At 36.0% G+C, this 15,282-nt stretch overlaps 1 protein-coding gene across 1 annotated transcript; it reads left to right on the top strand.

Annotated features, from left to right (window-relative positions):
• The first annotated feature begins 314 nt into the window (after positions 1 to 314).
• On the top strand, positions 315 to 15,126 carry LOC7480063 (structural maintenance of chromosomes protein 5). The gene is made up of 30 exons (XM_024598410.2): positions 315 to 563; positions 1,111 to 1,288; positions 1,371 to 1,524; positions 2,178 to 2,251; positions 2,799 to 2,948; positions 3,043 to 3,147; positions 3,217 to 3,362; positions 4,851 to 4,962; positions 5,070 to 5,225; positions 5,444 to 5,565; positions 5,656 to 5,800; positions 5,888 to 5,953; positions 7,061 to 7,189; positions 7,271 to 7,369; positions 7,531 to 7,696; positions 7,817 to 7,962; positions 8,141 to 8,204; positions 8,289 to 8,413; positions 8,511 to 8,588; positions 9,046 to 9,118; positions 9,616 to 9,719; positions 11,361 to 11,477; positions 11,565 to 11,642; positions 12,712 to 12,811; positions 12,898 to 12,952; positions 13,380 to 13,428; positions 13,506 to 13,593; positions 13,679 to 13,751; positions 14,391 to 14,494; positions 14,617 to 15,126. The coding sequence occupies exons 1-30, from the start codon at positions 508 to 510 to the stop codon at positions 14,676 to 14,678; spliced, it is 3,174 nt and encodes a 1,057-aa protein (XP_024454178.2). The 5' UTR covers positions 315 to 507; the 3' UTR covers positions 14,679 to 15,126.
• Positions 15,127 to 15,282: the final 156 nt, after the last annotated feature.

Below are 15,282 nucleotides of genomic sequence, written 5' to 3'. Positions count from 1 at the left end.
TTAAAATAATAGAGATTAAATCTAAAAAAATTAAAATAATAATAATTAACATTTCATAAATTATTTTAAATAAAATAAATAAAAATTAAAAATATTTCACCATATAATACTTACCAACTAAGCATTCAATGACTAGATATGGAAGCAAGGACTTGCTTGATGACTGGATGTCTGGATCACGAGTGGGAGAAGAGGGTAATGCTAAGGAAAGAAAATTAATTGATAGGGAGCTATATTAAAATAATTACGAAAAACAGGTCACGTTCACTAGCCACGAGCCAATAGCCGTAAATACCACCCTCTCTCACTCCTCATCAGTGGCTTCCCTCTTGTACTCTTTTTTTTTTTTTCGCGCCAATTTTCTCTTCTCGACTTTCTCTGTTTCTCAATGAAACCCTAACCCCCAATCTCATGCCTTCAAGGCTTCAATCTCAACCAACTCAGGGTTTCACAGAGATTTCAATTCCAAAATATCACTAAGTCCAACAAAACGACAACGCTATAACTATGAAACGGCCTTCAACTAGGGAGGAACCTCCCTCAAAACGCGCCAAAACCTCCAGGTCAGTCACAAATTCCAATCTTTTACGATTTCCACCACCTTATTTAATTTTCATTGTATGCCTCGGGGAATTTTGTTCATGTTTTATTGTGTTTGCGTTGTCTCTGGTTTTTCAAAATTAGGGTTTTCGGCTTTTTTTTGTTTGGCTATTGAGAAATGCGGGGGAGAAGGAATTAAATTGACTGTGATTGAAAATAAATTTGAACTTTTAGTAGTTGTAAAGAATATTATGCAATATAATTGAATGACTTATTGGAAATTATGTTATTACTTTGCTTTCTATAATTGAAATTGTAGTTAACTGTGTTTTGATTTTATGAGTTACTTAAGCAAACCCTTTAAAAAATTGTTCTCGAGGTTAAGCTACAGTACTAATATATTCAATACCAGGACCAAGAAAGAGCCCTGCCAATAGCATGTTTGTGTGCCCTCAAGCTTAATTTTATGTTTGGATTATGCTGGCATGATTTGGAAAAATGGAACTTCCAAACTTTTCCAAATTTTCGTGTCAATTTTGGCAATGGCTAATTTTTTCCTTTTTTTTCCAGAGGAGAAGATGATTACATGCCTGGAAACATAATTGAGATTGAACTTCGTAACTTCATGACTTATGATTGTTTGGTTTGCAAACCTGGATCACGCCTGAACCTTGTAATTGGACCAAATGGGTCGGGTAAGAGCTCAATTGTGTGTGCCATTGCACTTGGACTTGGTGGTGAGCCTCAGGTTGGTTGCAGTCTACTGAGATTCCTCATTTGAGTTATATGTGATTATAATTTTAAACAGTTTGGGCACTTTATTTCTGCAGCTGCTTGGGAGGGCAACGAGTATTGGGGCATATGTGAAGCGCGGGGAGGAGTCTGGGCACATCAAAATATCCTTGAGAGGAAGTACAAAAGATGAGAAGATTACCATAATCCGCAGAATTGACGCACATAACAAGTCAGAGTGGTTGTTCAATGGTTAGATCTCCATACTTGAAATTGCTTAGCATCCCATTTCGTGCTCTGAAAGTTGTCCCAATAATTGAAAATTTTCATGCTCATGTTCATTCAAGTTGGGAAGGACTGTTAGAGATGAATAACAGTCATTCCTTGCAAGATGTGAGATGTTTTTATCTGTCTCATTTGAAATCACTTTGGCTTTTTTTTTCCCCGCAGGGTCTTAATCTTAACACAAACATATTCTTACTTGAAGTTCCTTATAAATAAATATTATCTGGATGACATGTTGAATCTTCCTGTTCCACTTTATGCATAACTGCGGGTTTCTGATTTCTTTCATCATTTAACTATTCTATATTTCCAGTTCACAATTGTGGTTGGTGCTCTGCCTTTAATTTTTTCATGAGACATCTCTTTCACTTGGTATAAACAAATGAATACATGTAATTGAAACTTCCTCCATATTCTGTTGTTTCCAGACATATATATTATTTCAAATGCTAGTAAAGAAGGAAACTTATAAGAGTGTCTATTTCTGTCTTCTTCCAAAAGGCTTTAGAATAAGAAAGAATGATCTTAATAGATACAGAAAGGAGATGTCTAGATGTTATTCCATTTTAATTTGCGAAGAGATGTTGAGCTATTGTTCACTCATGGTACATTTATTTCAGGAAAAGTGGCATCTAAGAAAGAGGTCACTGAAATCATGCAACAATTCAACATCCAAGTCAACAATTTGACTCAAGTAAGTTCCAGGACTTGCAACTGACACACTGTTCATGCCATCCTTAATATGACTTCATGGCATGCATTTCCTTTCAATATTTGTATGCCTGTAGATATTTAACTTTTGCCCTTCACGTGGAAGAATGATCTTCTTGTTGTATTTGAGTTCATTGCTTGGCATCCTACAAGTGTCAAAGCTGCTGAATGCTTGAAAACTGGACTCTTAGACAGCCAGTGAATTTTTATAGCTTGCTAGTTTTTAATTAATTTGAAATTGAATGCCACGAGTCTCATACACTACAGCTGCTGAAAAAATAAACAAATTATGAAACTCAAGCATGGGTGAAGAACGTCCGATACAAGTTATTTCAGAAACCTGTATGCTGTCTTCCCTTCCCAGTTCCCCCTCCACTTTTTCCTTTCATCTCAACTAGGTTCTAACATCTCTATTGCTTGTGATATGTTGCTGATGTGTGTATTTGAATCTGGTCTTTTTCAATATTTTTTTCCTCTTTTTTCAATCTTTCACCCTTTCTTTTCATTTGGTATTGGCATGAGCTTTGCAGTTCTTGCCACAAGATAGGGTATGTGAATTTGCAAAGTTAACTCCTGTGCAACTTCTAGAAGAGACTGAAAAGGCTGTCGGTGATCCTCAACTTCCAATCCAACACCGTGCTCTTGTTGACAAAAGTCGTGAACTGAAGACCATTGAAATGGTGAGGTGTAAATCCATCATTCTCCCTGAAATAATACTGTTGATCTTGGGAGGCTCATGAAATCCTCCTGAACACATTATCTATTCTGTATTAGGCTGTTAAGAGGAATGGGGAAACATTGAATCAGCTGAAAGCTCTTAATGCTGAGCTTGAAAAAGACGTGGAGCGTGTCAGACAAAGGGAAGTGCTTCTAAAGAAGGTAATTATTTAGGTTGATTGATTTTTTTTTTTTTGAAGCTATTCTAACATCTTAATGGTGAATCTGTAGGCTGAATCCATGAAAAAGAAATTGCCATGGCTGAAGTATGATGCGATAAAGGCTGACTATTTGAAAGCTAAAGAGGCAGAAAAGGACGTAAAACAGAAGCTGGAGGAAGCTGCAAAAACTTTGAATAACTTGAGAGAACCTATCGAGTATGATGTTCTGTTCCGTTTACCAATATACATAATGGTTTGGAAACATTGATTGAGTGATTTGTGGTGTTGGCATGCCTAGTGTGGATTGCTATCAAACTGTTGAAAGTCTAATGCCCAGTATGTCTAATACTGATAATCATGTCATGCTTTAATGGTTGAAGAAGGCAAGGTTAAATATTTCATGCTGGTAGACGAACTGAATCTATTATTTGTTCAAGTGAGAATTTTTTTTCCTCGTGATTGCAAGTAAACACTGATTCTGGAAATGCAAAAGCTTGCAAGATGTCATATATGTTGAGGTTGATTTCAAAGGTCACCAGTTTGGGCTCAACCTTTAGCTGCCTTTCTGTTATTCAAGACTTCTAAATTTTGAGTCTTGTAAAGTTCTTTTCCTCAATTATCTAAGAATCACACCTTCTTAGGGGTCAAACCTAAAATTCACTGCCCCAAACAACTTCAGAGCATACTTTTTAAAACTATAAATTTGCAGAGCAAAATTTTGTAAAGTATCTCAAAATAGCTGCTCCCTTGTTGAAAAAGTATATAGCTATACTAAAAGTTTTACTACTTGTAGTCCACTAAGGGCTTAACAGATTTCGAAATAAGAAATTACTGTTATATGTATTTAGAATAGTAAAGTCCTAAACAAAAAAGATTAATATTTTATTACTGCTAAAATAAGCCTAAACCTATAAAATTCGCAGAAAATTTTAAATACTGAAATGTACCCCAAGGTTTTAAAGCTAGACTTGACCCTGACTTGAAAAATTAAATAAAAGCACATAAAATTGACCTTTTTGATGGTTGCGCCATCCCATGTTGTAGTGGCAACCATAACCTTGATTGTTGACATGGTCACATGATATATATTTCTGAATGCATGCAAGAAGCATTGGTAGAAATTGGATCCTTCATTGAGATTGGCAAAGACAGCTCCAGCAGGATTTGAGGTCATTGTGAAGGCATCTGCGCTATGGTTTGTGTAAGCATCCATTGAATAGACTTCAACTTGGATGGCGGTACTGTCATTATTGTTTTCATTTCTTGCTATATGTTGCAAGAAATTGTTGGAGGGTTGTAGTAAAAGCATTCAAACTCCAGTTTGTAAAATCATATACTGCTTGACTTCAAGTTGAATATCTGTACTGTTAGTGTTGTTTTCAATCTTTTGTGAGATCTTCACTTATTTTTCAGAAAAATGTGAAACTCCTTTTCTGTCTAATTTTCTAAAAGTGATTATTTATGAGCATGCAGAGATTCTTTGTTAATTTCAAAAGAAGCATCTCCCATGGTGATTTTGTTTTCAATAGACAGGACAATTGGAGTGCTGCTTTTTACATCTTTTTGTTGTTATGGTATTTATACTCTAAAAATGTTGCCAAGGCTGAATGACTTCTCTCATTTGTTTGTTTTCTGTATGCCACCTGGGGCAAATTACCGTATTAATTTTTAAAATTTACCTTTAGTAAAACAAATTTATTGCAGAAAACAGAAGCTTGAAAAACCCCAAATGGATGCTAAATGTAAAAGATTAAGCAATCTCATAAAGGAAAATGCTAAGCGACGTATGGAGTTACTGGAGAAGGAAAGCAGTTTGGTATGATAAACTTCTTATTGTGTCCTTGTGCTTTGCAGTAGTCCTAGTTTATGGTTGCACAAACACCTTAACTTCTCATTGCATGTTATGTCTATTTACACTTACAGGGGGTGCAAATTCGTGGAAAATACAAGGAAATGGGAGACTTGAAGAAGGAAGAAGAATCACGCCAACAAAGAATCATAAAAGCTAAAGAGGATCTTGCAATTGCTGAAGCAGAACATCGAAATTTGCCTGTCTATGAACCTCCAAAAGATGTGCTTGTAAGTATACTTTTTAGCTGGAACTGGCATCTTCTTCTGGTGGTACTCAGTGTACCAGGTCAATATGGTAACTTGACACTGGCATTTTTTTACTCAAACATATGGAAGCTGTAGTTTTCGCCATGAACTGCCCTTTAGAGGTTACGAATCCACCTATTTTGTTATGTATACATATGTTCTGCATCTTTTTTAAATTGGCTTTTTTCCATATTTGCCAGGATAAATTACGCTCTCAGATTTCTGATTTAAAAGTCTCTGCAAATCAAAAAAGAATTCAGAAGCAGGACAAGGAGAAAGTTTTAAATCAAAAGAACATAGCACTGAGGCATTGTGTTGACAGGTGGCGTTTGAATCAATGATGGAATTCATTCATGGGCCTATATTTTAATTAAATGACATTCATTTAGCACATTTGAATACCCTTTTGCAGGCTGAAGGATATGGAAAATAAAAACAATAAGCTCTTACAAGCATTAAGAAATTCTGGAGCTGAAAAGATATTTGAGGCTTATCATTGGCTGCGAGAACATTGTCAGGAATTGAATAAGGAAGTCTATGGGCCTGTTTTGCTTGAGGTATTTTTTTGAATTTTGGCTGTCCTGCTTGTAATTACAAATGTTCCTGCTTACAGTACCATAATTTCATTGGGATTGCAAACCCAGGTTAATGTCTCTAATCGGGATCATGCTGACTACTTGGAAGGTCATGTCCCATATTATATCTGGAAGGTACTTTCAAGTCATGGCTTTTCGATAGTTTGGTTTTTAAATTTTGTTTGTCTTAACATCAGAAAATGAAAAAAAAAATCTGTGTTGAGAAGTTCTTTTGATTCTCACTTTAGCGCAGTATGCTTGCTTTGTCTTGTATCCTACACCCATGCCTGCACCTGGATTATCTATTGCTTCTTTTGAGAGCCTCGTTGCATGAGATGAATGCAGATGGAAAATGTGAAAGTGTTTTGGTGCAAGTATGTGGGGAAAGGAGATACTGACTTACACTGATTTTACAAAATTGAATAAGATTATGTGATGATAGTGGAGGAACGAATCAGAGGTGAATGGACTCAAAATTTAATCTGGAACAAATTCATTAATGAGGGAGTTATCAAGCATTTCCCCTGCACATTTTTACATGTATAGGCAAATAACTCGGTAGGAACAATTCTGTGATACTTTTAGAGGAAATAAAAGATTTGAAGTGCATGTTGCCTAGAGATATGAAGTTGTTTCCTGAATTACTCCTTGCTAAATAAAGGGCAGACCAGAATGTAGCCAGTTGAGTTTATAAATGAGAGATGAAGGTTTGGTGAGGGGACATGAATATGTGATGCCTGTTTATCTAAATTTGACCTAGAGCAAATTGCTAAAGGCTTTTTACAAAGGAAGATTATTCTCAAGTTTATGATTGAGTTGATCTAAGAAGAAACTCGTGCATGAGAGTTAAATGTAAATGTGACTTCTGATGGAGTATTCAGGTCTGCATCTCAAATTTGTTGTAGTCATGCTTGGGAGGAATCACAGAAAGTTGTAGAGGTGGCATAATGCATAATGCATAACCATATCTATATATCTGTATGAACTGTAATTTTATTCTACTCATTTTCTCACTGTTTCTTTAGTGTTGGGTTAGCTTTTTGATATGTTGAATTTTATTGAGTGTTTTTGTCATCCTTTTGTTTTGTGGGCTATCTTTGATGTACATCTGGTACCTTTTTTTCAGCATTCATTCAGCAGAATGCTTTCTCAACATATTTCCAGCATGTATCTATTTGGCCATTTGCAAAAATGGTAGAATTCTATTTATCACATTGGTGGTCAATTTTGCTTGTTTTGTAGTCTTTCATAACCCAGGATCCTCATGACCGGGACTTTTTGGTAAGAAACCTGAAGTCATTTGATGTGCCGATTTTAAACTACGTGAGGGATAAATATCGTCATAAGGAGCCTTTTTTCATTTCCAATGAGGTATCTGTCACATTTTCCTCAAGTACATGTTCCTTTGAAGTAGCTTAGCTTACTGTGGTTTTTTGTCTCTGTATCGGACAGATGCGTGAGCTTGGCATCTATTCACGGCTCGACCAAATTTTTGAAGCTCCTGATGCTGTTAAGGAGGTTTTGATCAGCCAGTTTGGGCTGGAACATTCTGTATGCTCTCTAAACTTGATTTAATAGTTGTTTGGTGTTTGCTCTCTGAGAAGATGTTGCCTTGTGTTATTGAAAACTTAGCAGATATTCTTTTTGTCATACAGCTTAAATATATTGTGTGTGATATTTATGCATGTTTCACAATTGTCTGTTTCTGTCAGTATATTGGGTCAAAGGAAACTGATCAGAAGGCTGCTGAGGTGGCAAAGTTGCGAGTTTTAGATTTTTGGACTCCTGAAAATCACTACCGGTGGTCTGTTTCTAGATATGGTGGTCATGTATCAGGAAGTGTTGATCCAGTTGATCGTTCACGTCTTCTTCTCTGTGGTATGGTTCTTACGAATGATTTTCTGAATCAACATATTTTCAAACACTTAATTTTTTTTATTCTTTTGTAGACATTTATTTCAATACTCTGAACTGCCACTTTTGGTTTTGAAATTATAGGTTCAGATGTTGGGGAAATTGAAAGGCTGAGATGCAGGAAAGAGGAGCTGGAAGAAGCTGTTAGTGCTTTAGAGGAGGATTTAAAATTGCTGATGACCGAGCAAAGATCCATAGATGAAGAAGAGGCTAAACTTCATAAACAGCGGGTATGCTGAAAAGGATGCAAGAACCTGTTCTTATGCTATATGCTGAACCCTGATTTCTTGTATTGTATTTTCATGCATACCACTGAACTTGATATATGGGATAAGTAACCACTTGTTGTCTAGCAGACAAATTTAGTTTTCCAGTCTGTAAAATATTCTTTCGTAATGTAATCTGTAGGAGGAGATTGTCGGCAATGTGACACTGGAGATGCGAAAACGGCGTGAAATGGAGAACCGTGTTGGTAAGTACAACAGATTTACTTATTGCTACCAACAGTACCTTTTCTGTCTGAGGTGACAGTAAATGAAATATTTCCGTGGTTTAGATCAAAGGAAAAGGAAACTAGAGTCATTGCTGAGGGAGGATGACCAGGATGCTGTTATGGCAAAACTGATTGATGAGGCTGCAAACCTTAACACTCGGCGGTTGCAATGTGCAATTGATATGAAGGTGAAATTGGTTTTGAATCTGGCAGATGTGCATATGAAGAGTTGATCCCCTCCAGACTTTTCTTTACCTTGACAAAATGTTTTACAACATTTGACAGAATTTACTCGTCGACGCTGTTGCTTACAAATGGAATTTTGCTGAAAAACATATGACCTCCATTGAGTTTGATGCGAAGGTATTTCCATTGGTCAAGTTGTTATTGGATTAATTATCTTCTCTCAAAGTTGTTATTGGATTAATTATCTTCTCTCAAAAGTTATCATTGAATACCAAGGATTACCTTACTGCAGAGGATATAACAGTTTCCTGCCACCATCTTTTTGAATGTTTCTTAATGCACTGTAAATTCTCATATGGCAAGTGGATCATGTTATCTGTTTGATGTTTGTGATTCAAAACCATCTTGATATTTGCACGGGATTTTTTTTGGTGGATTTTCAATTAGTTAGGGAGGTACAAAAGCTAATTGTCTTCTGCATCAAGAAAAGTGTTTGTAGACAGGATGTCTGTGCATTTAGGTGTCATGTTTTACCTTTTATGTTTGTTTTAGAAAATATTGCTCATTTGAGTAGGCATAATATCCTGTCTTTATTTTATTTTTTTGATATTTTTCTTGTTGCACAATGTCATAGATTAGAGAACTGGAACACGGTCTGAAGCAGCCTGCAAAATTTGCTCAACAAGTAGCATGCCAATTGGAGTATTGTGAGTTACTGGTTTTCCGGGCATGGTTCTGATTTGTGCTGTTGCTGGAAATTTTCAAACTTCTTAGTTCTTGCAGAAACGACAATTTAACACCACATACTTGTGTCTGTGTTCCATGCATTTGAAAATGGGATAGCATATCTGATAATTTGCCACATGATTATGGCAATTGCTTATCCCTGTACTTTTCAGGCATCCCCTCTTCCTATTACCGTGCACTCTTTTATTATCAAGTATGAACATTGAGTTCACTAATCATTTCATTCTTTATTTTCTATCAATGAGGAAATTGGTGCTTCTTGCTGAGGATTTGTTATACGGTTCATATATCTCACAATCATAGATAAAGATAATGCAAGGGTAACAAGTGCTTACGGTTCAGCTAAAACTTTCGTGTAGCATATTGATGATACTTGGAAAATTTCAAGGAGTATTTGAGTAATGGCCTTAAGACATTATTTACAATATTTCTGACATTTCACTTTCTTTGCGACAAGGCAAGAAGGAAACAGAGGATCATCGACAGCAACTCTTGGCTGCTAAAAGACATGCAGAATCAATTGCTATCATCACTCCAGAACTTGAGAAGGCTTTTCTTGAGGTTTGTTAGTATTATGACTGGAATTTAGATTTTTAAATCTGAGGATTGTTAATTTAACATGATCTAAAGTGTTAAAGAGAGTGTTTGGTGCATAATAAATGCAACTCTTGGCTTCCATAAGCTGCTGTTTATGGAAGCATGTCTGAGGATAAAAGAACCACTCCACAACATTTTTTAAACCAATTTTTGTACCAACTTTTGTATTTACTTTTTTACCCTGCCTGCAATGTTTTGTCAAATAATGATCTGGATTCTAGAATGAATGAAGTCAAATTTGATTAGATGAACTGTTTAAAGAAGAGTTTTCTCTAAACAGCTTTAGCCTTATGTTTGATGATAGTGCAGCTCATCCTTGTTTAATTTATAAAAATGGTAATGTAATTGGTTAGAATGTTTTCAACCTTTCTTTGGCTTGAATGATCATTTATTTGGACATTGATTCTGGTTGAACCAAACATTGTTAAACGTGGCTTTTGCAATAACATGAATGTGGTTCCTGGCTCAGAATTATAAGTGATATATAGCATTCGGCTTGAGTTGCTGTACCTCATTGCAATTTACAAGGTCTTGGTTTGAGCGCTCCTTGGAGCATTTGGCCTTTGAGGAACCCCCCCCCCCCCCCCCCCCCCCCCATGTGGTTGTTATGGCCAAAGTGGCCTTTGAAAGCCTCATGTGGTGCAATTTGGTCCTCATAGTGTCCAAGCGCTAAATAAGACCGACCATCCCCCGCCCTACTAACTGCTAAGTGCTAAGTCCCTGGAGGTGGGTAGCCATCTTCTTAGACAGCTTAAGATGTATGAAATTTTACTGTCAAAAACAGTGATTAGGTTAATCAAACACTACTTGATCTAAGGTGGGTGAGATGTTGCAACATGGGCCTTACCTTGGAATAAGCGTTTCACAATTAAGTGATTGAACTCTCCCAAAGTGAACCTTCAGTGGCATGAGTCCTATTAATTTAGTCAGAATACCTTATGGAAGCTCTGACAGTTTACATTGAACTTTCCTCTACTTGTTTAATTATATGGGCAGCATGAGTGGCCTGCCTTCTTAAAATGCTCTTGCTGAAGTACATAACACTGGATGCAGTTGAAATATTAACATGTATTTCCTAAGAATTGACCACGGAAGAACAAAAAAGATACTTCCATTTTAGAACCATTTTTTTAAGCGATTAAGATCATGCCTTCTACTTTTCTGTATTATAAACTTAATCCTGCTTTGATGCATTTGCAACTGTGTTCTGTCTTCCTTATTGGAAGACTGTTGAGTCTTCATGTCTTCTGTGCCACTCAAATCCTTTTGACTTAACAAGGCTTGCCTCTGCAGCTGGAGTAGCATGTTAACTCACAAATGACAAATCTATTTGTACACAGGAATTTTCCAATTACAAAATTTTGTGTTCTTGTCAGCTTTGTTTGACTCAGAGCATGAATTAGAATTGTTCTTATTTGGTGATATATACTCTTATTTGTCACGTGGATATATGCTTATTTGATGCTTTAAACTCTTATGCTGTCTCGTGAATATTTTCATTTACTGTTTACACTCGTGGCTTTTTTGTCTTATGAATATGATGAGAGATGCTTTTTTGTCATGTGAATATGATGAGTGATGACTCATTTACATGCTTACATGCAGATGCCAACTACTATTGAGGAATTGGAGGCTGCTATTCAAGATACTTTGTCTCAAGCCAATTCCACTCTTTCCTTGAACCAGAATGTGGTGGAAGAATATGAACACCGTCAGGGAAAGGTAATGCTTGAGAGTTGAGACTATTTGTTTTTTATATCATTTATAGTTCTCGCTTTGAAACTTCATTTACCATTACAAGCACTGCAGATAGAAGCCATTACCAAAAAACTTGAAGCCGATAAAGAAGAACTAAAAAAGTGTTTAGCTGAAATAGATGCCTTGAAGGTAAGAGATGTTTTGTTGCTTTGCCACACAACTGGCATATATATATAACTGTCATTTTGCTGGATTGCGTTTCAGAAATTCTGGGATTGTCTACGGCTACAAATCATGTATGTAGGATGTGATTGAGATTTAAATAGAACAGTGGAATGCAAATAATGAGATGAGTAATGAAAGCTTCAAAAGTGACCATTTTTGGGAATCATTTAGTTGATTTTAGTGTAAAGTTGGAGTTTTCTTATTTTGTTCTAGGTTTTTTTTTTAATTATGTTGTCAGCATCTATTCAGGTTAATTTGTATCCCAAACCTGTTTTAGTTGAGGTTCATGTAGTGCTGGGAAAACATTGGAAACCAAGAGTATCTTGGAAACTAACTTTACTAGAAATCTATGCACATGAGTAGTGTTAATAGATCATGCTGGAGAAAAGAAAGCTCAGATTTGGTGTTTTCTAGGTTTTTTCATTGCTTCATATTCCAAAATTCAGATCTGTTGCTGCCCAGACTTTGATTCAATTTGGCTTTGTGATTCTTGAAAGTATGTTTATTTAATTTGCATCTGTAGATTCTAATTTGAGAAACTTACTAGAGCAGGATATTGAATAGAGATTATTTTTGGGATAATATGAATATTCACCCTCCCCTCCATGCGGTAATCTTTGTCGCTGAAGCTTGATATAACTTTAGCATCTTGCTGTACGATCCAACTACTATGAGCACTTAGCAAAAATAGTAACAAGTATAATTGGGGACCATGTAGGTTGTATGAAATTGAAACAGCAACTAGATAAAAATTAAGATAAATTATGGGGATGCATGAATGGTACGATTCAAGGAGCTTGAGCCAAGTATTTCTTTCAACTTCTTAGTTTATTGTATTTATTTCAGCCAAGCAAATGAATAGACAAAGCAGATAAACTGTATTTAAGTTTGACATAATTCATCCTATTGTCTATATTAATTCAACTCGCATCTTTTTAGTATTTCTCTCTGTTGCTGATTATTTATTTAGATTAATGTGTAGAATTTTATTGTCTTGTCTCCCCCTAAAAGTTGTTCCTTGGTTAATATGCAGGAGAGTTGGCTTCCAACTTTGAGAAGCCTTGTTACTCAGATTAATGAAACTTTCAGCCATAACTTCCAGGAGATGGCAGTTGCAGGAGAAGTTTCATTGGGTAATTATTATGGTCTTCTAATTACAATTGACTACATAATATATTACCAAATATCACTTGCTCATTTGATTTAGTGTTCTTTGTAGATGAGCATGACAATGACTTTGATCAATTTGGAATATTGATAAAAGTGAAGTTCAGGTGACTGCAGTCTTAACCTTCTATTTGTTTTAGCATATCCAGTTTGGTGTGTCTAAGAGGTATTTAAATTGGTGAAGCATAAGTCTTTGCTTGTTGAGAATTGCTAATCCTCTTTTACCAAATTTTGATTGGAACTGGAGCTGCAAAAACAACTTTGATTTGAAATTCTCCTTTTCGTGAATAATGGTTATGCAACAACCATTGGACCTAATGCTGAGAGCCAACTCAGTCTCTCACCTTCCTCTTTTATGTCATGCTCCTTGGGAGACAGTCTTCTTCTGGATTTTGTTTATGAGGCCTATGAGTGATTATAAATTAAGTTCCATGATATTGATTTTTTGAGCTAAATGTTTAAGTCTGTAGTTTTAAACTATGCATTGGACTACTTTGGTTCACAACTTATTTGGTTTCTTGTTATGGTCCCCAGAGAAGCCGGACAACTTCAAGTTCTTAGTGCTCATCATCAATCTGGAGGGGTATTTCCCTGACATGAAATTCTGTATTCATTGTTGCGAATACAGTGTCTTTACTATGTCTTGATTTTTTTTAATAGGAGCGTTCAGTTTCAACCATTCTGTATCTTGTTTCTCTTCAAGACCTCACAAACTGCCCGTTTAGGGTAGTTGATGAGATAAATCAAGGTTAGATGCCACTCAAAGCTTAATTACTTAACGGTTAAATAAGATATAGATGGTGCTGTTGGATATTTTTCCTTTTCCTTTTCAGGAATGGACCCCACAAACGAAAGAAAGATGTTTCAGCAACTAGTGAGAGCTGCAAGCCAACCAAACACACCACAGTAAGAATAAATATCGATCTTACCGTACTATTTGAATCTTCAACTTATTATCTCTATTTTGCACACATTTTCCATGACAAGAAGTTTAAACTGTCTCTATCAGGGTTGTAGGATTTTTGGCAAACTCAATGAAAAGGGCTTAGTGAAATATCTGGCAGGTGTTTTAATAACAATTTTTACTAACAATGTGCGGGCACTTTTCAGTTTTGACCGAGTTCATGCTTTGTTAGTCGTGTGCCCTGTGTGTGCTCAAATGCATATTACATGCAAATATCGTCCTTAGACATTAATATATACACGCTAGTGGGCTTGTTTTTGTAGGCTTTATACTCTTGGTTTTGTATGCCATCTGCAGTGGTTATTCTGGAGCACAGGATGCCTTTTATTTTGCAAACAGTAAATATTTCAACTAATTGTTGGAAAGTCCTGAGTTGTAATAGCATGACAATGTTATCCGCTTTTAGTGGAACCAAATGAGGTCCTGAGGCTGTTTCTGATGGAAGTAGAGTGATTCATATTGGGATTACCCTGCACATATATATTTCCAATTTTCGTGCAATTGTGATTGGCTTCTCTTCCACTTTCCTGCAACAAATGAAACGGTAACTGAAATCATATACTTGTATGGATCTTCTATAGGTGTTTCTTACTCACCCCAAAGTTACTACCTAATTTGGAATACAGCGAGGCATGTAGCATTCTTAATATAATGAATGGACCTTGGATTGAGCAGCCTTCCAAAGGTTAGTGTTAGTTCAAGTTTTTTTGTTATTTATTTATATATTGTTATGATATGGGATGTTGGAAGTTAAACATCTTGTTTATAAACTTTTCTAAGTGGAAAGTTATATTTTTGTTAATTCAGCATGGAGCAGTGGAGAATGTTGGGGGGCTGTCACAGGGCTTCTGGGAGAAAGTCGATGCTGAAATGTCAGTTCTAACGAAGATGCCACCATGGAATCCTTGACTACTAACGTCCTGTTGAGTCTCCATCTTCAAATAAATGCAAGCAGCGTTTTACCCCTCATCAGCCGGTTTTGTGGAAAGCTTGAAAACTTCCTTGAATATGGCTGTATAATTTATCACCTAGTGTCCTTCGCAGTAAATAGTTTTATTTTCATTTTGCGGATGCATTTATCATCCGAGGCAGGGATGAATGGCTGGCTGATTTGAAGATTTTCTCTAGTGATGTCAATAGTAGATTAATAGCCTGCTTGTGCTTTGAGAGCTCACTCATTTGAGAATTTCATGGACGGTTCCCTTGAAACTATAGGTGATCAAAAACCTCTTCCCCGGATCCTGTAAATATATTAAATTGAGCAAATCAGATGTTATGTATTTAAACATCCTTGGTATTCTATGTTGTCGGATAAAATCATTGTTCGCATTTCACTTGCTTTTGCTTGTTGGGACAAGCACATGAAAATGCTACTGTTGATATCTTTTGTACTACAGATCATTTAAAATTTGAGAATTTACTCACCGTCCTTCAATACCCATAATCAGTTGCTTATAAAACATGGAAAGAGAC

Source organism: Populus trichocarpa, chromosome 1 (assembly GCF_000002775.5).
Source record: "Populus trichocarpa isolate Nisqually-1 chromosome 1, P.trichocarpa_v4.1, whole genome shotgun sequence".
Lineage (NCBI taxonomy): Eukaryota > Viridiplantae > Streptophyta > Magnoliopsida > Malpighiales > Salicaceae > Populus > Populus trichocarpa.
Note: the sequence above shows the minus strand (reverse complement) of the source record. Positions and strands in the feature narration are given on the sequence as shown.

What these genes read in the sequence shown, in the direction of transcription:
- LOC7480063 (XM_024598410.2), top strand. Translation starts at nt 508, where the DNA reads ATGAAACGGCCTTCAACTAGGGAGGAACCTCCCTCAAAACGCGCCAAA. An exon ending in GACTTGGTGGTGAGCCTCAG is followed by an intron (nt 1,289 to 1,370) that starts GTTGGTTGCAGT and finishes TTATTTCTGCAG; the next exon opens with CTGCTTGGGAGGGCAACGAG. An exon ending in GGGAAGTGCTTCTAAAGAAG is followed by an intron (nt 3,148 to 3,216) that starts GTAATTATTTAG and finishes GTGAATCTGTAG; the next exon opens with GCTGAATCCATGAAAAAGAA.